The 27,984-nt window shown below is 32.1% G+C and overlaps 1 protein-coding gene across 12 annotated transcripts in view; it reads left to right on the top strand.

The window, feature by feature from the left end:
- The window catches only part of Ift88 (intraflagellar transport 88), a 123,741-nt gene that overhangs the window by 62,851 nt on the left and 32,906 nt on the right, over positions 1–27,984 (top strand). For 10 of the 12 annotated variants that reach the window (XM_015499344.2, XM_048801429.1, XM_015499345.2 and 7 more), the window contains 7 exons: positions 35–221; positions 3,089–3,197; positions 4,779–4,929; positions 5,761–5,876; positions 12,225–12,277; positions 14,113–14,178; positions 24,742–24,848. In XM_015499344.2, coding sequence (XP_015354830.1) covers positions 35–221; positions 3,089–3,197; positions 4,779–4,929; positions 5,761–5,876; positions 12,225–12,277; positions 14,113–14,178; positions 24,742–24,848 — 789 coding nt within the window. The remainder of the gene's footprint in view (positions 1–34; positions 222–3,088; positions 3,198–4,778; positions 4,930–5,760; positions 5,877–12,224; positions 12,278–14,112; positions 14,179–24,741; positions 24,849–27,984) is intronic. The other 2 variants (XR_007346969.1, XM_048801430.1) reach the window with 1 other exon arrangement.

Raw genomic sequence — 27,984 nt, 5'->3', positions numbered from 1 at the left:
AACTCAATTTGTATATCTTTTATACTTTATTTAGGAAAATGATTTTGCACAAGCCAGCAGCTATGCAGATTTAGCTGTGAACTCTGATAGATATAACCCATCAGCTCTTACTAATAAAGGGAATACAGTTTTTGCAAATGGTGATTATGAGAAGGCAGCTGAATTCTATAAAGAGGCTCTAAGAAATGATTCTTCTTGTACTGAAGCCCTTTATAATATTGGTAAGTGAAACAAGAAACAAGGCTGAAGTTGCTTTTTGTATTATATATATATATTTTTGCTAACTCATTAGGAGGAGAAGTTGACTTCCTTCCAACAAAAAAATTGAAAAGACCTTGCCTCTGAGATTACAGATTATTCTGAATATGAAATTAATGATTCCAAAGCTGTGCATATATAAAATTTGGGTTGATGCTGTTACATTGCCATACAAAGAAGCTTTTTCATTTTCTGTTCTACCACAGCATATAAGACTAATTTCACAAATTCTTATTGATACTGGATAATATAATTCTTTTTAACCTTTTCCAAACAAGTAAGAATCTGATTTTCAGGGCTGGAGTTGTAACTCAATGATAGAGCACTTGCCTAGCACATGTGAGGCACTGGGTTTGATCCTCAGCACTACATAAAAATAAATAAATAAAATAAAGGTACTGTGTCCATCTACAATTAAATTTTTTTTAAAAAAAAGAAGTTTCAAATATACAAAAAAAGGCACACAGAAAACTTAAATACTCATAGTACCTTTCACCCCAGTTTAACACATTTTAACATTTTGCTATATTTACTTTAGATTTTGTTTTTAAGAAACAAAATATTGCAAGACATTAAGGCTCCCCGCCATCTCATTCCCTTCCCTGCTTTCAGAGGTTACCTGAAATGGGCATCATTGCTCCCTGGGCGAGTTTGCAATGTTGCAAACTAACATGTTTACATAATACTGAGTCTTGTCTCTTAGGTCATTATTGAAGTTTCTTTTAAAGTTTAATTCTGCTTGCATACATATTTTTTGCTTTTTTGAGTTTTTTTTTTCTTTTATTATCTTTTTCCATGTTGTGACTTCTCTTTAGATATCTGATACTCTTGGGCTGTCTCTTGGTATTCAGCAGTTTGCAGCTAAAAGCTGAGTGGAAAGAGTCTGAGTTCATGAGAGAGGCTGATGGACTGGCACTCAGTGCAGGCTGTCTGGTCTTTTATGTCCTTTAGTCATTTGGATCTTTTTTCCCATAGGAGACTCTTCAGTCTCCTGCCTAAAAGGAGAAAGAAAGACCTGTAGCCAGCCTTGGAATAGTATCAATTTTAGATGCAGTCAGAAGAGAAAGCCTCACTGAGAAGTAACACATCATTTTGGAAGGGACAGAGGGTGTGGCATTTGGTATCTGGAAAGATCATTTGTGACACAGGGAAGAAAAGAGCAGAGGCCTTCATGCAAGAGCTTGCTTGATTAGATAGATGCTTATTTATTCACTTAATAAATTTTTACTGTTTTCTGTACTCATTGTTGTCTTTCTCCAATGCTGGGGATCATATTCAAGGCCTGGCACATGTTGTGCAAGCACTCTGCTACTAATCCATAGCCCCAGCCCTCACTTTTCTACTTTGACTTTGTTTATAATTTCTTTTGTAAAACAGAAATTTTATTAATATAATCAATTTTCACTTCTTAAAAATGAATGTTTTTTTGGGCTGGGGTTGTGACTCAGAGGTAGAGCGCTCACGTGCGGGACCCTGGTTTTGATTCTTAGCATCACATAAAAATAAATAAGTGAAATAAAGGTATTGTGTCCAACTACAACTAAAAAATAAATATTTTTTTTAAAAATGAATGTATTTGTTCATTGCTTTTTGAAGCCCTTGCTTTCCCTAAGATTATAAAATCATTTTCCTATATAGGTTGAGCATCCCTTATCCCAAATGCTTAGGACCAGAGGTGTTTGGGATTTTTTTTTTTTAATACTTGCATATACATAATGAGAGATCTTGGGGATGGGACCAAGTCTGTGCATGAAATTCATTTTCATTTTATATCCACCTTATTCACATAACCTAAAGGAATTTTTTAATATTTATTTTTTAGTTATAGGTAGACACAATATCTTTATTTATTTATTTATTTTAATTTTATGTGGTGCTGAGGATCGAATCTAGTGTCTCACACATGGTAGGTGAGTGTTCTACCTCTGAGCCACAACCCTAGCCCCAACCTGAATGAATTTTATATGATATTTTAAATGTTCCTGTGTTTTTATTCTGTCCTGTCACATGAGGTCAAGTGTAGAATTTTCCACTTGTGATATGTTGAAGCTCAAAAGATTTGGAGCATTCAGATTTTGGAGCATCTTGGATATTAGATTTTCAAATAAGGGATGCTCAATCTATATTTTCTTTTCATATTCTTACAACTTTGCTTTTTCTGTGTAGTTTCAAAATAAATTTTGAATTTTTTTAATGAAATGAGAATCTATGTATTTTTTTTCCTTCATATATAATCAGTCGTTCTGGTGTCACTTATTACTTGTTCCTTCTGTTCCACCTATTTTTTTTTCCTTTGTGGTGCTGGGGGTTGAACCCAGTGCCTTGTGCATGCAAGACAAGCACTCTTATCAACCAAGCTATATCCCCAGCCCTCCCCACTGATTTTTAAATGCCCACTAACTAAATCCTATAGCTGAGTAAATTTCTGAACTATATATTCTTTTGATCAGTTTATCTGATGCTTTCCTCCCACCCCCACCCGTCACACTTTTAAAATTACTGAAGCTTTGTAACATGTTTGGTATCTCTGTGGAGATTCCCACCTACTATTGTTCTTTTTTTTTTTTTTTTTTAAGAATTTTAATATTTATTTTTTAGTTATCGGCGGACACAACATCTTTGTATGTGGTGCTGAGGATCGAACCCGGGCAAGCGCGCTACTGCTTGAGCCACATCCCAGCCCACTACTATTGTTCTTTTTAAAAATTCTTAGTTCATCTTCATTTTCTCTCCTGAATGACTATTTACATACATTTAAAAATTCAGTCTGTACTTTGAGTGAATTTATGCTAATAATAATGGTTATAGATTTTCCTTTCTTTTTTTTAAGGCCTTACTTATAAGAAGCTAAACCGACTGGATGAGGCTTTGGATTGTTTCCTGAAGCTTCATGCAATTCTACGAAACAGTGCCCAAGTTCTTTATCAGATAGCAAATGTGTATCTTAATTTGTAAAACCTAAGGACAGTTATTAATTCACTCAATTGGTGATTATCAATGGTGAATGAGTTTAACCATTGAGGTAATTGATGAGGATAATATTTTAAGTAAATGATGATCATAATCTAACTAGCAACAAAAATATTAATGTTTATGAAAACATTATGAGTAATCTTTTAAAAAATCATTTATACTCTAAGCAGAATTAGAAATTAAAACTATTATCATTTGTTAATATTTAGAAATATAGTATTTTGAGTAGACATAAGTTGTTCATTGAAAGTAAAGTAGATACTTTAGAACATTATATTCATACTTAGTCTTGTAGGGTATCATTGAAGCAGTAACTTACTAGTAAAAGGAAAATATTGTTCATTCCTAATTAGTACTATTGATTGAGTTTGGATGATGTATTTGTTTTGGCTAACAAGTAAATATGGTAAATATAACTCTCTAAAGACCTTTATCCTCCAAAATTATGCAATACTTTGTATGAACTTATTCATTTCAATTCATTCAGTAGTCATTTGTTGAATATGAATTGTGTGTGCCAGTATTATATTTAGAACTCGGGGGAATGTCAAACTGTAAAATGCTGCTTTCATGTCAGTTTCTTTACAACTTTTAGCTTTCTTTAGTTGTGTTTTTCCCCTACTAACATTTAGAAAAGCAGAAATTAGTTAACATTTTTAATGCCTTTCACACTATTTGAAAAGCACTCATTTTATTTGTTTATGTATTTATTTGTTTGTTTATTAGAGCTTAATGGTAAGTTCCCTCATATTACTAATGTTTGACCACAGCATTGAGAAGAGTAACATCTAGGTAGGTTTTACTATTATCTTGATATAAATTTCATGTAAAATGTTTAGGAAAAAAGTGTATTGTGAGGTATACCATTAATAATTTTAAGTATTATCTGCCATATTTTTGATAGCGTAGATTTTTAAGTTTTAGTAAAAAATTTTAGATCTAATCTCAAAAACAAACCACACATGCATGCATGTGCACAGACACACAAATGACTCTTCTTTTTAAATTAAACTTTGGACTGAAATATTTTCATTTCATTAAGACATCAAACATAAAAATAAATAATAAGTAAATATTATTGGTATGAGCAGATTATATGCATATATGCAGAAGATTTACTAGGTATTAAAGGATGCTATAAAGAAAGAATTTCCTATCTTTGAGTTTATAATCTAGTTAAGCAAAACTCCCAGGAAAAATGCATAAAGGTGATTCCCTCGTTGTGAGGAATAGAATAATTGAACATTCAGACTTTTTTTAAGAACACAGTTTGCATAATGCTTTGAATATTTCTGCTAGAAATTTGGGAGTTACTCTCAGGGGAGCATAATGAAGTAAAAAGAAAAGATACATAGACAAAGCAAGAGTGTTATGTACAGAACTGCTCCATTTTTCATCTCCTTTCTTGAAGAAATCTAGAGTAATCAATATAAAATAACACATTAATGTAGGCTAAGAAATGTTTGTATTATAATATTGTTTTCAGTTTTGCTTGTTGATTAATGTATTTAGAAAAATTCTATTGCCCTTAACTGATATTGCCTAAGATATGAATTAATGGAAGATCCCAATCAAGCTATTGAATGGCTAATGCAACTGATCAGTGTTGTTCCCACTGATTCTAAAGCTTTGTCTAAACTAGGAGAACTATATGATAGTGAAGGAGATAAGTCCCAAGCATTCCAATATTACTATGAGGTATGTGTATTTTCTTACTTTTCTTCTGTTCTTTTTAGCACTTTATGAATTTTAAAGGCTGTAAGCCTTTAAAAGTTTAGAAAAGCTTATTTGTTTTTAAATGAATAATGATTTATTTAAAATAAAATAAAGTATTCTTGATTGTCTAATCTACTGAACTTCTCTCCCCTCTCCCGTTGTGGTTTAGTTTCCTCATTACAGTGAAACATTCAACCTTTGGTTTTTTTCACTAAGCATAATAGTCTCCAGATCCATCCATTTACTGGCAAATGTCATAAAGTCATTCCTTTTTATGGCTGAATAATATTCCATTGTGTATATACACCACATTTTCTTTATCCATTCATCGGTTAAAGGGCACCTTAGGTTGGTTCCATAGCTTAGTGTAAATTGTGAATTGTGCTTATAAACATTGATGTGGCTGTGTCACTGTGGTATGCTGATTTTAGATCCTTTGGATATATGCTGAGGAGTGGGATGACTGAGTCAAATGGTAAATATTTTTAATTATAACTAGAAAATGAGAAGGTACAAATTCATTTTTAAGTTAAAACATGTTTGTAACCCTTTTTATTCCTTTAAATATTTAATCTGACTCAGATCATATATCAGTATATCTAAAAGATATTTATAGATAATTGAAAATGCATCAAAGCTGAAGTTTTCTAAATCTTGTATAGCTTCAAAACTTGAGAAGTACTTATGACAGCTCATACTTTTTGTTTAAGAAAGCTACATTGTGGATAAATAAATCCATTCAATAGATAAAGTATTCAAGAAGTATGTTGTGTTGCTACTGAAAATATTTTCACACTCCATGTCTTTTTTCAGTCATATAGGTGTTTCCCTTCTAATATTGAAGTCATTGAGTGGCTTGGGGCCTACTACATTGATACTCAGTTTTGTGAAAAAGCCATTCAATACTTTGAAAGAGCTTCTCTTATACAGTAAGTAACTTTATTAAAGCTTTATGTTTAGTTACTATCTTGTGTTAAAATTTTTTAGCCCTAGAAAATTGGTATCTCATAGACCTAATAAATTCAAGAAAAGTTATTAATAAACATTCATGAATTATTTTCATTTTCTTGTATTTTATTTTTTTTAAATATTGTTTAGTTGTCAATGGACCTTTATTTTATTTGTTTATATGTGGTTCTGGGAATCAAACTCACTGCCTTACACATGCTAGGCAAGCACTGTACCACTGAGCCACAACCCCAGCCTTTGTATTTTATTTGGTCTTTATTGTGACAAATATATTTCCCTTTGCATAGGATTTTAAAAATATCTTCTATAAGGTACTTTCCTTTATGTGTTTTTTTATTCATATCTCTGTGAACAAAATATTATTTCTTTAAAATGATAAAATCACTATCTTAGTCCTAGGATTGATGTTGCCTAAGATTTGAATTGAAACCAATACTGCTCAGTGTTTCTCCTTCTCCTGTTTTCTTCTCAGATGTCTTTAGTTCCTCTCCTTTTTTTAATACTTCAATTTCACTGAAAATAGATGTCCTTTCTAGAAACTCCCCTAACATTTTCCTCTTCCTACTTTCCTATAATTTTACTTTTGTTCCTTGATGATATTCAATATAAATCACATTACCTCTCCTCTTTCTGAGCATTTGTTTTCTGTACCAGGTATCTTAATTTCTTTTATTTTTACATGCTAAATTCTTTTTAAAATATATTTTTTGTTTTTAATTGACACATAGTAATTGTATTTATATATGATATCTTTATTTGTCATGTAAGCTCTTTTGGGGTGGGAATGTTTTGTTTTTTGTTTTTTGTACCAGAGATTGAACCCAGGGGCATTTAACCACTGATCCAATCCCCAGCCTTTTTTATTTTGTATTTTGAGACAGGGTCTCACTGAGTCACTTACGGCTTCACTAAATTACTCAGGCTAGCTTTGAACTCCTTCCAAGCTGAGCCACTGGGATTACAGGCATGCGCCACTGTGCCTAGCAGGGAATGTTTTTATGTCACATAGTTCTTTGCAGTTTATAAAATACTTGATATATAGTTGAATTAAATTGAATTTCCTATTATGTTTTTGTTTGTTTTACTGAAGTAACTTCTCACTTTATTGTATCTTTTATATTTTTGTATTTCTTGGTAATATGGTATTTTTTATAATACCATATTATAGTTTAAGCCTATACTATACATATTATAGTTTAAGCCTATACTATATATATATTATAGTTTAAGCCTATATAATATATAGTTTAAGCCTATATAATAGTTTAAGCCTATACTATTGTATTTTCTTTATTTCTGTAAATTATGTCATAAAACTTCAAGAAATCCTAGGCTAACTGGTCCATTTAATGTAATCCTATTGCACAGAGTTAGAGAATGTTCTTTAATTTTTATTATGATTATTATCATAAAACACCATCAGGCAGACTAGTATATGCAGTATATCTGGGAGCTGCACAAGGGGAAGAGAGAGAGAGAGGAGCAGAGAGATTATTTAAAGAAATAATGGCCAACACATCCCAAATTTGAAGGAGAACATGGATCTACAGGTCTAAGCAGCTCAGTGAACTCCTAAGTAGAAAAACCCCACTGAGATACATTATAAACAAACCATTGAAAGAGAATCTTGAAAGCAGCAAAAGAAAACTAACTCATCACATATAAGGAATTCTCATAAGATTATCAGCAGACTCTCAGCAGAACCTTGCAAGCCAGAAGACAATGGGATGATAAAGTCCTGAAATTTAAAAAAATAATAATAAGAAGTAAACTGTCAATCAAGCTTCCATCAAAACTATTCTCCAAGAATGAAGGAGAAATTATGACTTTTCCAGTTAAACAAACTCTAAATAATCTCATAAGTTGAAAAAAATAATAAAAGGCATCCAAATTGATAAGGATGAAGAAAAATTATCCCTGATTACAGATGTGATCTTTTATGTAGAAATTGCAAAGGAATCCACAAAAAATATATCTAATCAATGAATTCAACAAAATTGAAGGATGTAAAATCACACAAAATTCCATTGTATTTCTGTATCCTTGCAATAGACAATCCAGAAAGGAAACTGAGAAATCAGTTCCATTTAAAAATAACATCAAAAAGAATAAAATAAGGCCAGGGCGCAAGCCTGTAATCCCAGCAGCTCAGGAGGCTGAGGCAGAAGGATTGCGAGTTCAAAGCTAGCCTCAGCAATTGAGTGAAGCACTAAGCAAGTCTGTGAGACTCTGTCTCTCAATAAAATACAAAATAGAGCTGGGGATGTGGTTCAGTGGTTGAGTGCTCCTGAGTTCAATCCCTAGTTACCACTCCAATTCCCCGCCTCAAAAAAAAAAAAAAAGAATAAAATAAAAATAATTAATTTAACCATGAAGATTGAGAGACACTGAAATCTATTTGGGGTAAAATTGGGAGTTCATAACCAGCTTGAATCTAATGTATGAAATATGATATGTCAAGAGCTTTGTAATGTTTTGAACAACCAATAAAAAAAAGAAATTAAAGACATAAATAAATGGAAAGACACTTGTGTGCATGTATTAGAAGAGTTAATATAATTAAGATGACAATACTTTACTCTAAGCAATCTTAGATTCAATACAGTCTGTATCAAAATACCAATGTTGTTTTTTATTTTGTTGTTGTTGTTATTTTGCAGAAATAGAAAATCCATGCAGATAATCATATGGAATCACAGGGTATTCTAAATAGATAAAATAGTTTGAAAAGAAACAATGTTGGAGGACTCATAGTTTCTGATTCCAAATTTTCCTCCATTCTATTGGAATCAAAACATTGTCGTACTGGCAAAAGGATAGACATATAGACCAACAGAACAGAATCTAAAACCCAGAAATAACCTTCATATATGGTAAATTGCATTTCAACCAAAGTGTTAAAAGCATTCAATGAAGAAAGGACAGTCTTTCAAGAAAGTGCTTGGAAACCAGATATTCATCTGCAAAAGAATGAAATTGGGGCTGGGTGCGGTGGCACATGTCTGTACTCCCAGCAACTTGGGACGCTGAGGTAGGAGGATCCAAGTTCAGAGCCAGCCTCAGCAATTTATCCAGGCTTTAAATAACTTAGTGAGACCCTGTCTCAAAATAAAAAATAAGGACTGGGTATGTGGCTCAGTAGTTGAGCACCCCTGGGTATTCAATCCTTGGTACCAAAACAAAAAACAAGAACAACAAAAGGAATGAAATTGGACCCATTCTTTATACCATATACAAAAATTAACTCAAAATGGACTAAAGACGGGGCTGGGGTGGTGGCTCAGTGGTAGAGTGCTCGCCTAGCATGCATGAGGCACTGGGTTTGATCCTCAGCACCATATTAAAAAACAAACTAATGTATCTACCTAAAACTAAGATACATAAATAAATAAATATTTTTTAAATGGACTAAAGACCTAAAAGTAAAGCTAAAAAGTAAAGCTAAAAAACTATAAAACTCTTATAAAAAAAAATCTTGGTGGAACATGTTCATGGCATTAAGTTTGGCATTGATTTCTTGTGTATGATACCAAAAGCACAAGAAGTAGAAAATTTGACTTCATAAAACTTATAAAAGTTTTTTTGATAAAAGAAATAATCAAAAAAGTTAAGATACCTACAGAGTGGGAAACATCTTTATAAATCATATACCTGAGAAGGGGTTAGTATGAAAAATTTATAAAGAGATCCTACAACTCAACAACAACAAAACATTTTTAAAATGAGCAAAGGGTTTGAATAGACATTTCTCCCAATAAAGAATACAAGAGTATGAAAAGATACTTACCATAATGAATCATTTGGGAAATGCAAATCAAAAACACAATGAGATACTACCTCATGCCTTTTAGGGTAGTATTATCAAAAAGAAAATAAGTGATGGGGAGGATGGGGAAAGACTGAAACCTTTGTTCATTACTGGTATAAATGGTGTTTTCTAGAAAACAGTTTGGCAGTTCTTCAAAAAGCTAAACTTAGAATTTACCATATGATCCAGCAATTTTACTTCCAAGTAAATATACAAGAGTAATAGAAGCAGAGACTCAAATACATATTGCATAGCAGCATGAATTATAGTAGTCAAAAGATGGAAACAACCCAACTGTGCATCAGTATACATGTGCAATGGAATATTATTCTACTATAAAAAAGAAGGATGCTGTGATATATACTATAATGTAGAAAGACCTTAAAACACTGTGCTAAGTGAGTGAAGCCAAACACAAAAGAAGTAATGCTCTATGATTTCACTTGTATGAAGTGTCTAAGATTAGGGTAAATGCACAGACACAGAAAAGAGATTCGAAATTACCAGGAACTGGGAGGAGGAGGATGAAACGTGCCTGCTTAAGCATTACAGAGTTTGTGTCATGTCAAAAACATGTTTTGGAGCTGAGCACGGTTGCAAATGTCTATAATCTCGCAACTTGGGAGATTGAGGCAGGAGTAAGGTCCCAAGTTTGAGGTGAGCCTGTCTCAAATTTAAAAATAAAAAGGACTGAGGATATAGCTCAATGGCAAAACTGGGTTCAATTCCCAGTATCATGGGGGGAAAAATGTTTTAGGAATTGATAGTGGTGGTGTTTGTACACCATTGTGAATGTAATTAATGCCACTGTACACCTAAAAATAGTTAAAATGGCAAATTTTATGTTGTATATAGTTATAATTTTGAAAAGTTAATGGAACATACTAAAACTATTATGTTGTCTACTTTAATTGTGTGCTATGTAAATTATATTTTAATAATTTAGCTATTTATAAAAGGATGCATTCTGTATAATTTAATTCATTTAAAGTTCAAAAACTGACCAAGTTAACAGTGTTAGAAGTCAGAATAGTGGTTACATTTATAGAAGAAGAAGGATAACATTAGTATTCAGAAATACACATATTAATAAAACAGTATGATTAAAGCACTGCTGAGAGATTTTAGAGTGTTTTGGGAATACATAAACCAGTCAATCCATCCTGTCAGGGAAGAGTGTAGAAGTTGGAATAAGCCTCCAAGTAGAGGTGCTGGTATACACAAAGACCAAGAGTGTAGCAAATGCTCCTGCTTGGATTTTCAGTGGCCTGAAATGTTAGACAAGGCAAGGTAGAAGACGAGTTGGAGAAGCAGAAAATGACTAGAAAGTAGATAAATTGGGTTAGAATCTTGGATTTAACATGTGGGTGGAGGAGGTGACAGATTTTAAGGAGGGAAGTAATATGGTTAGATATGTATTTTATTTAGATCGTAGTAGGTGGGTGTGTAGGCAGTGGGTTTGAAGTTAAATAATTTGCCCAAGTAGCAGTGCTGTGATTTAAACCCAGATTTATCTGATTCCAAAGCTGGTAAGTTTGCCATCAAATTGAGTAGGGAATGAGGCTGTTTTTGAAGCCATCAGGTAAGTAGAATGGATATTCAAAAAAGTGAGAGGAGCATTAAAATGTTTCCTGGGTTTTTATGTCTTAAAAATCTCTTCATTCTTAGGTATTTTTAACAGTTGTCAGGTATTTATTTATAGAAATCCTATAGGTATTTATTTTAGAGAAAAAAATTATTCCTTTTTAAGGGAAAATAAAGAAATATAGTATCCTATTTTGCTGTCTTTTTATTTTTTTATTGGTGCATTATAATTATACCTAATAGCAAGATTCATTTTAACATATTTGTATATGCATATAACATAATTTGATCAATCTGATTCCCTGGTACCCACCTTTCCCTTTCTTCCTCCCTTCCCCTGATCCTCTTGCTCTATTCTACTGGTGTCCCTTCAGTTAATTATTTTTTCATTAGTGCTTTATAATTATATATATGAGATTCATTGTGATATAATCATATATAGATATAGTGTAATTTTGGTTGATTTCATTCCTTAATACTTCCCCATGCCCTCCTTCCTCCTTTGCTCTCTCTTTTGGTTTAAGCTTGATTATTCAAACATAAGATCAAAAATTGACCCTTAGGTATTAAATTTGTAAGCTTAAATGTTATGATTAAAGATTATGGCAAAAATGATGATCATGTTTACAACAGAATGAAATGTTTTTTAACTAAGTAGGTTAAGTGGTTCGTAAGAATATCTAAATAAAGCATGAAATAATGAACTTTGAAAGGTTCTTAAATTTAGATGTTATAATGTAAATGTAACGAGCTTTAATGAAAGAACTATATATCTGCCATTTTCAGTAATAACAATGATCAAATAACAAGGTCAAAAAGTAATTGAAAGTACAGATATAAAGGTTTATAAAACTGAACGTCTCAAATTATATTTGTTTCATCTCTAATTTCAGCTAATTTATTATTTCTTTTGTAGGCCTACACAAGTGAAATGGCAGCTGATGGTAGCTAGTTGTTTTAGAAGAAGTGGTAAATATTTTTACTTTATTCATTTTTTATTTATTTTGCTTCTTTCCTTCCTTCAGTTAATTATGCATATAAATGTGTTCAAGTTGCATGTTTTTTAAAAACACTAGCTTTTTAAATAACTATACGTAATTAAGCATTATATAAAAAACACAGTAATTACTGCATATTACAAAGTAGGTATTGTTTTTCTTTTTGTTTTTACAGTATTGGGGGTTGAGTCCACGGCCTCTGCCGCTGAGCTACTTCCCAGCCCCTGCAAAGTAGATATTAATTATGTATTCCAATACCTGTATTAAAAATGGATTAGTTCTCAAAATTACATGTAATCGTTTTCACAAGTTAGCTACAGAAAAATAAGGATTCTTTTTATATTTTTTAAATTTTTCTTTGTAGTTGTAGATGGACGGAATGCCTTCTATTTATTTATTTTTATGTGGTGCTAAGGATCAAACCCAGTTAGGCAACCTCACATGTGCTAGGCAAGTATTCTGCCACTGAGCTACAGCCCAAGCCCCAGATTCTTTTTATATTTTCGTTTTCTATTCACATGATTCTCAAATGCCATGTGTATTCACCCAAATTTATAATAGGAAAAGTATCTCACATCTGAAAAGCTTAAGGAAAACTCAGAACTAGAACTAGACACTTTTTAATACCTAAGATCACTAGATATCTTGGTTTATATTTTCTGCTACTGCTTTTATTACATTCTGTGCTGATACCACTTGTCCTGAAGGATAGAGAGGACAATAATTTTAGAATAACTGTGAAGTGAATGACTTTGCTTAAAATATCTGAAATTAAGCTAGGAGATTGATGTTAACAAATTTATAATCGCTCTTATAGAATATAAAAATGACCCAGGTAAAGATAGTCTTCAATTCAAAGGAAACACAAATTGTGAAAGTGTTGACTGTGTATTCTCACTCAGTTTTGTAGGAAGTGTCTTTATCTTTGAGCACCTTCAGTATGGCACCAGAGAATATTTTATACACACTCCAGTATAGGGCTTGATCTATAACATTACTATAATCCTACTGGATATACAATTTGACTGTACTATATACGTTTTATTTATATCAGTGTGAGTTTCCAGTTGTCTAGATTCATTTCAATGTCAGTCATGTGAAATGTACAAAAACAAGCTCTTCTGACTGCTTGAGTTATTGAAGTGCAAGGTTAGAAGAAACAGCATACATTTATTAAGAATTTGCTATATGCTACATGTCTCCTATCCCTATTTCATTTAGATCTCACAACAACTTTTCAAAAATTAGAATAGCCATTTGTCTTACACAGTGAAGCCCAGAGAGATTTTTAACTTATTTGATGAGATTTTGGGAAAGATCTTTGACCTAAACTCATTTTTCCTATTTATTACTACTACACGAAGCCACATTTTTTATTATGAAAAAATTGCTTTCAGTAGACTTTTCAATGTTTTAAAAAAAATTACCTTTTCCTACTAGATAATGACATTGAAATTACTATTAGTTTATCACAAATTATTTTTAAATTTATCAGTTGTTCATTTGGAAAATTCCTTTTTCAGAAATTGAATGGATCTTAATTTTAGCCACTAAAATATTTATTTTAAGAAGTAAAATAAGTTCCAACCATTACCCATTTGCTTTTGCTCTAGCCCTTTTTAAATTTATTTTATCTGTACATTTTTCTCTCACAAGTTATAGTAAGAATGTGTATAGCCTGTGGCAAATATGAAGGCTTTCTGCCAAACCACAAAGGTGTGCAAGCATATTAGATTAAAATTAATATTTTGCCAAATCCTATTGATTTGTATAATTTGCTAATGTATTATATTTTTTTATTTATAGGTAACTACCAAAAAGCATTAGATACTTACAAAGATATTCACAGAAAATTTCCTGAAAATGTTGAATGTAAGTGATCTTACATTTTATAACTTTGAAGGCACAAGATCGGTCTCATATTTTAGTTCTAATATAAAATTACATTTGCTGAAGTAATTACATACAAAAGTGTCACCTGTGTTTTCTGATACATGTATTTAATGTTTTCATAGAATCAGAAAATTTGACTATGTAAATATGTATTTTTATAGAATTTAATTATTGATAGATTTTTTAATAGAATACTGAATTCTCTTCAGTAATAAAATATCTCAAGTTTTATAAAATTTTTTTAAGAATAAATTTTAACTTATTGAATTTTTAAAGTTTATAAACTGTGGCATTTTAACTGTTCATTTTCATATATGATGTTTTGAGGTTGAAAAAATACTTTTAGAGTTTATGAAAATAGAACATTAATAGTCTTGTTGATGCTGATAGCAAATGATTTTTAATGTTACTTTTAATTTTTAAAAAATTTTTTTTATTTATAGATGGACACAATATCTTTATTTTGTTTATTTTCATGTGGTGCTGAGGATCGAACCCAGCACCTCACATGTATGAGGCAAGCGCTCTGCCACTGAGCCACCACGCCAGCCCTGTTGCTTTTAATTTTAAAATATTATTTCAATATTTTATTTCTCAGCGGTAAATTAGATTTGTAGAAAATATTCATTGATTTCTCATCATGTTACACAATAGATTTCATGCAAACTTTATGATAATGTGAACTATTACAACAATAACAACAAAATCAGGATAAAGAAAAAGAGAAAATACCTAAATTCATTTACTGTGTGTACTCATTGAACTGTATTTTTTGCCCTGAATTGCCTTGTACACAAAGGAAAGAAAAGAGTTAGTTATATAATATTATTTTATGAAGAAGTAAAAACTAGTTCCTTGAGAAGAAAACTTTCAATTCTTAATTGTACTTGAGACACCAAGACATGTAGCAGATAGTCATCGAAAGATACAGTAAATACTTCAAAAACATCTGCATCAAATGAAACAACATGTTTGAAAAGACTACTTTTAATTTTTTCCTTTACTGACAATGAATACAAAAAGGCACATTACAGTTTAATAGAAATAAATCTGTCCTGAACCGAGTTTTCTGATGACCCAGACTGAATCAAGGATTAAATAGACATTCTGCATGTCCCTTAATTATATTTCTCCATGTGTCTTTTATTTTAACTTTTATTAGCTCTGCAGTAGATAGCTCAGCTGTGATCTTTGGTAATGGTGCAGGATCAAGGTATTCTTTAAGGCTATTTAGAAGTAGGTTTATAAATTCATAGCTGCATGACAATCAGGAAGCAGGCTACAAGGAAATTACTTGTAGAATTCTTTGAAAGTACAGACTTCTAGTTTCCTACCTTCAGATTGTCATTTAGGTATGCAGTGACATACCTAAATGACATTTTTTTTAACCTTAATTTTCTTTTTAAAAGCATTTGATGTGATTCTTTGTTGTTGTTGTTGTTCTTTTTAGATATACATGACAAGAGTGCATTTTGACATATTTTATATATATATATGGAGTATAACTTCCAATTCTTGTGGTTGTACATGATGTGGAGTTACATTGGTCATGTATTCATATATGAACATAGAAGAGTTATATCCCATTCATTCTACTGTCTTTCCTATTCCCATCCCCTCCTCTTCCCTTCCTTCCCCTTTATTTAATCCAATAAACTTCTATTCTTCCCTCCCCACCTTTATTGTGTGTTAGCATCCATATATCTTTGTGAATGGGATAGTTTTCCAACTTTCTCAGAGAGAACATTGGCTTTTGGTTTGGGGAGTTGGCTTATTTTCACTTAACATGATAGTCTCCAGTTCCATCCATTTACCAGCAAATACCATCATTTCATTCTTGTTTATGGCTGAGTGATATTCCATTGTGTAGTACCAATTTGCAGTCTCACCAGCACCTTTTTCCCCACATCCTCACCAACATTTACTGTTACTTGTGTTCTTGATAATTGCCATTCTGACTGGAATGAGATAAAAATCTCAGTGTAGTTTTAATTTGTATTTCTCTAATTGCTAGAGATGTTGAACTTTTTTAAATATATTTGTTGACCGATTATATGTCTTCTTCTGTGAAGTATCTGTTCAGTTCCTTTGCACATTTATTGATTGGGTTATTTGGTTTGGGGTATTAGGTTTTTTAATTCTTTATATATCCTGGAGATTATTGTTCTGAGGTGCAAGTGCAAAGATTTTTCTCCCATTCTATAGGCTCTCTCTTCACATTCTTGATCATTTCCTTTGTTATTAAGAAGCTTTTTAGTTTGATTCCATCCCATTTATTGATCTTGATTTTTCTTCTTGTACTTTAGAAGTCTTGTTGAGGAATTCTATTCCTAAGTCAACATGATGGAGAGTTGAACCTGCATTTTCTTCTAGTGGATGCAGGGTCTTTGATTCTAATGCCTAAGTCCTTGATCCACTTTGAGTTGAGTTTTTGTGCATGGTGAGAGATAGGGGTTTAATTTCATTTTGCTGCACATGGATTTCCAGTTTTCCTAGCACCATTTGTGGAAGAGGGTATCTTCCTCCAATGGATGTTTATGGTGCCTTTTTCTAGTATTCAATAACTGTATTTATATGGGTTTATCTTTATGTCTTCTATTCGGTACCATTGGTCTTTATGTCTGTTTTGATGCCAATACCATGCTGTTTTTATTACTATAGCTCTGTAGTATCATTTAAGGTCTGGTATTGTCATACCTCCTGCTTCATTTTTCTCACTAAGGATTGCTTTGGCTATTCTGGTCCTCTTATTTTTCCAACTGAATTTCATGACTGCTTTTTCTATTTCTACAAAGAGCATCATTGAAATTTAAATGGGAATTGCATTAAATCTGTATAGCATTTTTGGTAGTATGGCCATTTTGACAATATTAATTCTGTCTATCAAAGAACATGAGAGATCTTTCCATCTTATCTTCTAAGGTCTTCTTCAATTTCTTTCTTTAGCATTCTGTAGTTTTCATTGTGGAGGTCTTTCACCTCTTTTGTTATATTGATTTCCAAATTTTTTTTGAGGCTATTGTGAATGGGATAGTTTTCCAAATTTCTCTTTCAGTTGATTTGTCGCTAATGTATAGGAATGCAATTGATTTGTGGGTGCTAATTTTATATCTTGCTACTTTGCTGAATTCATTTATGATTTCTAGAAATTTTCTTGTGGAGTTTTTTTTGGGGGGTCTTCTAAATATAGAATCATGTCATTGGCAAATAGAGATAGTTTGAGTTCTTCTTTTCTATTTGTATCCCTTTAATTTCTTTCTTTTGCCTTATTGCTCTGGCTAGAGTTTCAAGGACTATGTTGAATAGAAGTACTGAAAGAGGGCATCCTATTTTTAAAGGGAATTCTTTCCATTTTTCTCCATTTATAATGATGTTGGCCTGGGATTTAACATATATAGCTTTTACAATGTTAAGGTATCTTCCTACTATCCCTAGTTTTTCTAGTGTTTTGAACATGAATGGATGCTGTATTTTGTTATGCTTTGTCTGTATCTATTAAGATATAAAATTATGTGATGCTTTAAGTCTATTGATGTGATGAATTACATTTATTGATTTCTGTATGTTGAACCAACTTTGCATCCTGGGATGAACCCCATTTAATCATGGTACACTATTTTTTAAAATATATTTTTGTATGCGATTTGCCAGTATTTTTGCATCTATGTTTTTTGGGGATATTAGTCTGAAGTTTTCTTTCCTTTGATGTGTCTTTGATTTTGATATCAGGGTGATACTAGCTTCATAGAATGAGTTTGGAAGGATTCCCTCCTTTTCTGTTTCATGAAGTAATTTGAAGAAGATTGGTGTTAGTTCTTCTTTGAAGGTCTGGTAGAACTCTGTTGAGAATCTCTCTGGTCCTGTGCTTTTCTTTGTTGGTAGGCTTTTGATGGTATCTCTGTTATACTAGAGAAGTGGTCCTTTAGAGATTACACAAGAGAGAGCGCGATAGCAGTGATAGTGCTATAAAAATGGAGCAGCTCAACAGTCTGGCAGGCTGAAGAGTTTCTCAGCCTAGCATTTCAGACATTTGAGATTGTATAATTCTGGGTTATGAGAAGCCATCCAGTAGATTTTAGGATTTTTGACAGCATCCGTGACCTCTATGAACCAGATGTGATAGCACTTTCATCCCCAGTTATGAAAACTGAAAATCTTCAAACAAGGCCAAATGTCCCCTGAGGAGCAAAACTGCTGCCAGATGAAAACTACTGCTGTAGCCACAGCCCTTCTGCACAGGGTCCGGGCAGGGAATACCTTTAAGCAAAGCCAAGATTTTTCCTTTATAGAGAATTTCAGAATTACTCTAAAAATTAAATGAAAGATTATATGCCATAAGAAATGTTCAACATGATTTTGGCCTATACAGTTTTCAATACAAGTGTTATCAATAGACTATCTTAACTGTAGCTTTAGAAAAATTATATTGATACCTGTAGCATGTCTTATTTTTAGCTGAGTAGTTTCAAATGAACCAAACAGGATAATTTAGTTTTAAAATATATTCTTCACTCAAAAATTGGCCTGTTCTATAGACTGCAGGTGGTATTCTACATTTCATAGGACATTCACCAAAATAAATGATTTTTATTTTACATTAAATATCCTAAGACACACTCTTTGGAACTTAGGCAGATAAGAGAAACAGTTGTGTGTTATTTGTAGAAAATACAAATTACCAGGGGCTGGGGTTGTGGCTCAGTGGTAGAGCACTTGCCTTGTACATGCGGGACCTAGGTTCGATTCTCAGCACCACACAAAAATAAATAAGTGAAATAAAGGTATTATATTCAACTACAACTAAAAAATAAATATTAAAAAAAAGAAAACACAAACTACCTTCTACTTTCTTATAGAAAATACAAATTACCTGTTAATATAAGTGTATACAAAGGCAATTTTTATAGTAGTATGTGGACATTTTAAATTATTTTAGTCTTGATACTTTGCAATACTTTAATGGTCATAAACTGGTTATTTATGTACAAATTCTTGAGTGACTACTGTATTCTAGACACCATTCTACTAGCACTGTTGATGTGGCATAAAACAAAATGGACTGAAATCCTTGGTGTCGTGGTTTGTATTCTAGTGGGAAAAGAAAGACAATAAGATTATTTATTTAGTAGTCATAAGTGCTGTGAAGGAAACACAGGTAAGTAGGTAGAAATATGGGAAAAGCTAGTGTTTTAGACAGGGTGATCAGGGGAGATCTTTCAGATGCCCAGGGTAGCATTTGAGCAGACATGAGAAGATAGAAGGAAGCAAGACACTAAGACTTGGAAGTTCATTTGGTCAGAGCACAGTGGACCTTGTGATGGAAGAGCAGAAGGATGAGTCAGAGGAGGTGGGCTGTATGAACAGACAGGATATATGTTTAAATAATTGCCTGTGTATACACTTATCTTAACAGGTAATGTGTATTTTCTACAAGAAAGTAGAAGATAATTTGTGTTTTCTACAGGGTCCTCTCAGGCCTCATATCAAGACTTCAGGGTGTATTTTTAGGGAAATGATAAACCATGGAGAATTTGGACCAGAAATGTAATATGACTTCACAGAGCATCACTAAAAGTAGGATTAACTCACCCTCCTGTACTTTAGGTCCAGATCAAAAGATCATTTCGGCTGCTGTCTGGAGAATAAACTGGGGTGGGCAGATTCACATGAGAACTGAAAGTATTAGCTTGGACTCAAATGATAAGAGTGGAGATGATGAAAGTTGGTCAAACTCTGAATGTGTTTGGAAGGTATTGGTGACAGCATTTTCTGGCTGTTTGGATGTAATATGAGAGAGAGGGATCAGTGGGTAGAGAAGTCAAGGATAACCCCATAGATCTAGAAGTGGGCAACTGGAAGGATAGAGCCCCTATTCACTGAGATGGAAAACTGGAGAAGGAGCAAGATTTAGAGAAAAAATTCAGCTTGTATTAAACATGTTATGTTTGACCTACCTCTTAGATAGCCACGAGGATCTGTTATTTGGTCACTTAAAGTTGGGGGTCATCAGCATATAAATTTAATGTGTTAAGTATGTTTTTTGTGTTCTTCTGTTATAATATGTATTCTCTTTATTTTGTTTTTTTTAATGTGGTGCTGAGAATCGAACCCAGTGCCTCACGCATGCTAGGCGAGCGCACTACCACTTGAGCCACATCCTCAGCCCCTTATATTCTCAATAATATTTTTAAATTAGTGTGTGTTAGCTTTAAGCCTTCCCTGTTTCTTTATTCATTCATTCATTTCCCCCAAATTTTTATCAGCTATTTTTTATGTGCTAGGAATACAATTTATGTTAAGTCTTGATTTTGGCTTCCTAGGATTCACTGATAGTCAGTTGTCTGATATAGTATAACAGTTAATTGAAAAATGTCCAAAGTGCTGTGGAAGTACAGAGCCCTTAATTTTACCAGTATCAGGAGACAATTTCCATAATTAAGTTTCACAGAGGAAGTGACATTTGAAGTAGCTTTGAAGGTTACAGAGGCTTTACCAAGGAGGTAAGGCAGAAACGGGCATTCCAGGTAGAAAAATAGGATTAAGAAGAACAAGGAGATTTAAGAATGCAGATTCTATTTTAAAATGTATCCTATTTCAAAAACTGTAGCAGATGGAGCATATGTTTTCTTATACTACAAACAAACTAAAAAGACATTTTCCAAAAATTATAAACACAAAAAGATAATTAAATTTGGGGCAATTTTGAGGACATTTTCTAATTAGCAGATTAAAAATGCTGCAGGGGTAGGTAGGCAGTGAAAAATTCAACAAGAAACAAATCAATTCATAACACAGAACTGCAGGAAATACCATGAATTGGAGACATTCAAGAGTGGGAGTTGTGTCTACTGGTGCTGAAAGCAGAAGGGTTGGCTAAGAATTAGTGTAAGGAACAGCTGTGTTTCCAAATCCCCTACCTAAATTGTACAGCAAGAAATTGGGCAAAATGCAATGAGGTTGTTGGTGGGTGATGTGGTGAAATGTACTTAAGAGTTATTTAATAATGTCAAAATGATTAATTGTAAAAGTAGGAGAAAGAGAAGAATAACTCGGATATTTATGTGGACAGTAGGAGATAAAGTGAGAGAAAATGCAGAGGAAAAAAGAGACTTTAGGAGAAATGATGATGTCAGTTTAAGGTAGATTTTCTTTGAGGTATTGCGGATGTCAGGTAGATTTATCCATTCTATTTAACTTTAGCAAAGTTACAATAATGCGTAGAAAGAAACGCAGTAAAAGCTGAGGAGAAATGTGTAATCTGGAATTATAGATTAGTTTTAAATGATCTACAGATACAGTTGAGGTTTACAAAAGGAGAAAACTTCCTAGGGGCAGTTCATAAAGTAAATATGGAATAACCAAGAGTGGAATCCTGGAGCACACTAACATTTAAGTGAAATAGAGGAAATGGTAAAGAGACAGAAAAGGGGAGTCAGGAAGATAAGCCAAGGGAGAAGGATTTCAAGAAAAGACATGGTTGTTCATGAAGTAAAAAACTAAAAGAATTGGCAGGAAGCCAGTGACTTTGAAAGATCTTCAGAGAAGTAGTAGCGGTAGAAACAGAATCACTGTGGGTTGGAAATGTGAGTGGAAATTGAAGTAATTGACCACTTTGTGGAATTTATATTTGAAGGAGAATGGAAGATGAAATCTAAAGAATGTAGCAGAATCCAGGGAACATTTTCTTGAAGAATGTGAAAAGGTAAACATTTCTGTTGGATAAGAGGAATGGTCGAGTAGAAAAGGAGAAATTGAAAGTATGCCCAGAGAAGCCATGGTGATGGAAAAAGATGTTTGAGGGAATGGAATTTACCATACAGACTAGATGGGTTAACTTTGGAAAAATGCTAGAGCATTTCTCATACAAGAAAATATTTAACAGAATACTAAAGCACAAGAACGGTTTATCAGTATCTTTGTAGACCAAGAACAGGACAAAGCCCAAGGTACATTTTGTTGGCAACTACAGGTTGGAATAGATTGCTCCTTATTTCAGCCCAAGTAAGGAGAGGGGATGAGAAGTCAGCAGGGAACTATGAAAAAATGTGCCATTGAACAAGGAAATATAAATAATTTTTATAACCCAGAGAAAGAGTTTAAAAAAGTATTATAGGAACTAGGAGAAGATGCATATTTGGTCCCTTGTAATCCCCGCCCCCTCTTTTTTTTCTCTGTTGGCAGTGCTAAGGGTAAGACTGAGTCAAGAACAGACAAGCAGAAAGTCAAAGGCTAAGGTGAAATAGGTTGATACAAAAAAAGGGGGGGTAATACTAACAGTATGATATATAAGAAAGGATTATAGGGAAACTAAAAATGTATAATAGTTAAATTCTAACTAAAGGCAGTAAAGAGTAGAAAATCAAAATTAGTAATTGGAAAACTGATAATTTATCCCAGAATGTGGAGAAAAGAAAAGAAAAAAGATTAAAGAATTTAAGAGTTGGATAGATTCAGAAGACCAGGAAGACACAATATAAAAAATAGAAGCACTGACAAAGAATAAAACAGAACAGTTGCAATAAAAGCAAAAGTCAAAGACAGAATATAAGAAATATTCTATAATAAGCACCCCCACCACCAAAAAAAAAAAAATCTTCTGTCTGCAAAGAAAAATAATTTGGATAGCTACCAGCCACACTAAATACCAAATACTAAATACCTAAGGCAGTAGAACAGTCTTTACCTCTGCATGTAAATGCAACAGAAAGACATTCTTAGATATATGGGGGCTAGAAAATGTACTCATCTCTCCTCAGCCACAAAAAGTCGTTTTGAAAACTTAGTAGGAGCTCTCTGGAAAGCTGACTCAAACTTTAAAGCTCAAAAAGGGAAATAAATACTTTTATATCAGAACAAGTCAGAGTCAAAATTAATTTGACTGTAGATTAACTAAATGAAATTTTCTAGAGTTAAATGTAGGTAATTATAAAATATAATTTAAGAAAGTTGTGGTGAGGGTATAAATGAGAAGAATGCTATATTTCTCTTAATTTATGAGGGCATCATAAAATACCTTTGAAATCTGGATACTGATAGGAAAAATATAACAATAACAAGCTTCCCTATTGTGTGAGCAGCATTCTTCTCTTATGGGAGAAAAAGCAACTAGACTTCTAAAATTCTACTCATAGTAGAAGTTAATACAGTTTCAGGAAGGCAGAATGGTAATATGTATCAGGAGCCTAAAAATAATCATAAAGTTTGAATGCCAGTGAGTCCACTATTTAATAACTTAAGGAAATAAGAGAGCCTCAAAAAATTTGAAAACAACATTCAGAAAAGTGAATAAAATTATGGCATATCATAAAATATTCTTCAGATATTAGAAACTATTTTTAATATAACCTGAAGTTATTCTCTTTGCAACTGAAAAAGTATAGGAAAAATACATATTTTAGTTTTGTTTTGTCTACAGGTAAAAGACAAAACTTTCATTTTGTTCTTTATACCTCTACATTTTTTAAAATCTTCTACAATGATCTGCATTGCTGTTGTATTGAGGGAAACAAATTATTTTAAAATTAAATAATAAAAATATTTAAGGTAATTGAGACCATAAATGGCAGAAGCCATTCTCATTAATGCAAAAACAGAATCATTGAGGTTTTGGTTATTCATTACTTACTTTTTAAATTTTGTTAATTTTGTAAACTCAATCTTAAGTACACCTGGCAGCAAATCCCAGAATAGCATAAGACCTATAGCAGGTGAAACTAAATAATATGTCACTGGTGATTAAGTATATGTATGTATGTAAGTGATAAAAGAAGTTTTCATCATTGTTTTATGCATTGAAATGATAAACACAGAAAGCTCAGGGATGCATTTATGGGACTGAACAGGAAGAACAAATAGGCAGAGGTAAGGTATTGGGATGTTCTGATTCCTCACTTCTTAGGTGTTCATTTCTTTTTTTTTTTTTTATTGTTTTTATTTTTTAAATACCTGACAGCGGAATGCATCATTCATATATATATATATATATATTGGATAATGATGTCCATAGGTGTTCCAGCCTTTGCTAATTATTTTATATATATTTGATGTTGACTTTTTTTGCATTCCCATTGCTTTGCACATAATGTGAATAGTAGTTATTAAAAGAACAAATTAATGACAATAAAAAGAACATGTATTACTAATTTTTATTATTATTGTTATTTTTATTATATGTACAGACTGTCTGCATTTTGTAGCCTACTCTCCCTTACAGCTGTTTACATGTATTTATGAATTACCCTTTAGCACATAAACAAATGTTATATCTGCCTTGTGAGTTCTCACCTGGCAGTGTCTTTGAGCCATGTTTCTTCTAGGATCTGACAGTTTAAGGACAAGGCAAGTGGAAAGGATCCATTATATCCCCTCCAAGGGAGTCAGTTCTCCATCGGTCCAGAGATTGTAACATGTAATTATTTTTCAGGAGTAAAAGAAACACTGTGTGCTCATCATTTTTACCTCTTTCCCAGAAGACTGAGTTCATTTGTTGGCCTTTTATCACTATACGCATATTCTTCCCTAAATCTATTTTTTGCAATTTAGGTCTGCGTTTCTTGGTTCGCCTCTGCACAGATATTGGATTAAAAGAAGTTCAAGAATATGCCACAAAACTCAAGAGATTGGAAAAAATGAAAGAAATAAGGGAACAGGTATCTCATATGGACCGAAAATCGTTGTCTGTTCATTTTCAAAATGTCATCCTGCTATAGGTGAAAAATATGACATTAGTAGCTTCTGTCAAAAGTCAGAGTTGAAATTTTCTTCTGCCCTGTCATAAGATGAGGAATAACTGAAATTTTTGTTTTAGGATAAAATTCTGTCAGAAGTGGGTTTCCAATAGAAGAAAGAAAACTGGATTCTGTGTAGTCTTTAGTGGAAAGCTATTAACAAATATTGTAAATTTCCACAGCATGATATAACTTACAGGTTAATTTGAAGGCTTGTTTTAATTGGAGAGTCCTGCATCCCTTGAGAGGCAACCACTTGTCTACAACAATAGTCATTTTTCCTTAAATATTTTTAATATAATGGAGTTTGGCTCTGAGAATAACTTTAGCACACACTGAAGCATTTTTAAGTCGTTTCTATATTCTGTGCAGTATGTAGAATAGCAGTGTTCTTATTTTACTACTTTAAAGAATCATCTACAAAGTTTGAGCCTAGACTATTTAAAAGTTTAATGTGGGGGTGGGGATGTGGCTCAAGGGTAATGCGCTCGCCTGGCATGCTCGGGGTGCTGGGTTCGATCCTCAGCACCACATAAAATAAAATAAAGGTGTCCACCGAAAACTGAAAAATAAATATTAAAAAAATTCTTTAAAAAAATAGATAAATAAAAGCTTAATGTGAATTCTGAATATTTCCTTTTATAGAAAAAGTAAGTTCTTGAAACTGATATTGCTATATTAGAAAAAATTCTAAATAAGAAATTAAATTATTTTTTCTAAAATTGTGAAAATATGCTGACAAAGGACTTTTTAAAAATAAAATTATCTTGGATATAGAGAAAATCTAAATTCTGTTTTTGTTTTCAAAATACAATTGTTGTATTTGATTTTAAGATGCAATCTTATGGGCTGGGGTTATGGCTCAGTGGTGGAGCGCTTGCCTACATGTGTGAAGCACTGGGTTCGATTCTTAGTACCACATATAAATAAAGTCCATTGACAATTAAAACAATATTTTTTTAAAAAAAGATGTAATCTGATAATTCTCTTGTAAAGGTATCCAGTTGTAAAAAGATTATGGGCAAACAGATTTTTTTACTTTAATAACTCTAAAATATCAAGTTGGTTTAAAATGCTAACGTAGGGTATATATTAAAATGTGCTATAATGGCCAATATAATTCCATATACCAAATACTAATTAATTAGATAACTTGTATGAAAGCTTTGTAAAATGTAAACTGATATTAACTGAAGTTCAAATGATCATAATTGTCATAATTGCTATTGAATGTGTTTCATTAAACAGAATCAAAAATGAATATATATATATATAAATAATATGTATATATTATATATATATATATATCTTTTTTTAATTATTAGAGCTTTATGTGTAGTGGTTGGGTTCATCCTCATACAGAAGTCGATTTTAGTTCATGATTCCCCTTTTCCTTCCCATCCTTTCTCCCTTCTATATTTCAAACCTAGAACGTTTTTTGGAACTCAGTTCATTATCATGTAAAATTCTCTAATATAGAACCCTAAATGTGCAGAGTCAGATTCTTCAGACTTTACAAATTTAAGGATTATTAGTTTTAGTTAAACTGAAGAATGAACAAACTACTACAAATAGGGATCATGTATAACACACTTCTTACAATTTATAACCTTAAGATGATGGTATATGCATTAGCGCCTGTGATTTAGTAGACTTCTAATGTTGACCCCTTTTTTTTGGTACCATATTGTTTTACTCATAAAGATACTCTCATGTATAAGTGCCAATCTATAAATTTGAATTATGCACATAATATTATCAGTATGGTAATCTAATAAAATCTAAGCTTACACAGTCCCATCTATTTTCAGATTGCTGCAAAATGCAATCAGAATACTACTTATTTTTTCTTTCATATGTAATTGCATTGGCTGTCCAAAGGAAGAATTTTGTCAACAATTTATAAACTAAAAGAAAAATTTTAAAAAAAATGGATGACGTTTTCACTTTGCAGATTCAGTGAAGTGTGGTTTTGGCTTCAAAAACTGGTTTACTTAAATCAAAATTTACAAAAATTATGAAAATATATTCATTTGTTAAATATGTTATTTAGCACAAACATTAAATTTTTTACAAAGCAAAAATTTTAACTTTAGAAAACGGATTAAAATAATTTGCTAAACATGTTTAATCAATATAGTAATTTTGATCTTTATGAAAACCTTTTTTTGTGTTGACCTCTTTTAAACAGTGAGAGGTAGCCTTTTAACTAACTCCTTAGGAACTTCTTTGCAACCAGTTCACAAAGAATCTTAATGTAAACTTAGGATTGATTCCAGAGAATTCCTGGGAAATGAGCTTGAAGGACTAAGATGAAAGCATCCTCCTTTAAGTAGAATTACTTCTTAAAATTTTTTAGCATTTACCATTAACACAATTTTCCCACTCTTAGTTGTATCATAGTTGAATCAGTGGAGATATTGTTCTCTCCTTCTGATTTTTATAGGGTTTGGGTCCAAACTTTACCTTTTCTTCTTCCCTTATCCTCTTTGCTTTATTATAGTCTCTCTATATAGTTTTAAACTTTTTTTTAATCTGACTACTTTGGACTAATATTCATAAGTGCTAATGAAATTTATTATATTTTAATGAATAATGTCATTGAAACTTTTGCTTTCCCTTGCTACTTAGACTCCTTATTACTCTTCCATTAAAATATTTATATGTTCATTAATCAGGTTTTATCTATTATTCTCATACACCTAGAATCTTTTTATATTCATCTGTACTGTGAAAAATAAAACAACCAATTTTTGGTAAAAATAATGGTTTCTTCTGAGAATGTATGCAAAAAGGAATTAGAACTTGTGCTTGTTAATTATTAGCAAGCCTTGTTTTCATTGGGATGGTATAATTGTTAGGGACAACTATATTTTAAGAAGAATATTTAAGGGGTTGAGGGTGTAGCTCAGTGGTAGAGTGCTTGCCTAGCATGTGTGAGGCAGTAGGTTCAATTCTCAGCACCATATATTAAGAAAGAAAGAGAGAGAGAGAGAGAAAGTAAGTTCCATCAACTACTAAAAATATATATATATATTAAAAAAAAAAAAAAAAAAAA

Source organism: Marmota marmota, unplaced genomic scaffold, assembly GCF_001458135.2.
Source record: "Marmota marmota marmota unplaced genomic scaffold, marMar, whole genome shotgun sequence".
NCBI classification, from domain to species: domain Eukaryota; kingdom Metazoa; phylum Chordata; class Mammalia; order Rodentia; family Sciuridae; genus Marmota; species Marmota marmota.
Note: the sequence above shows the minus strand (reverse complement) of the source record. Positions and strands in the feature narration are given on the sequence as shown.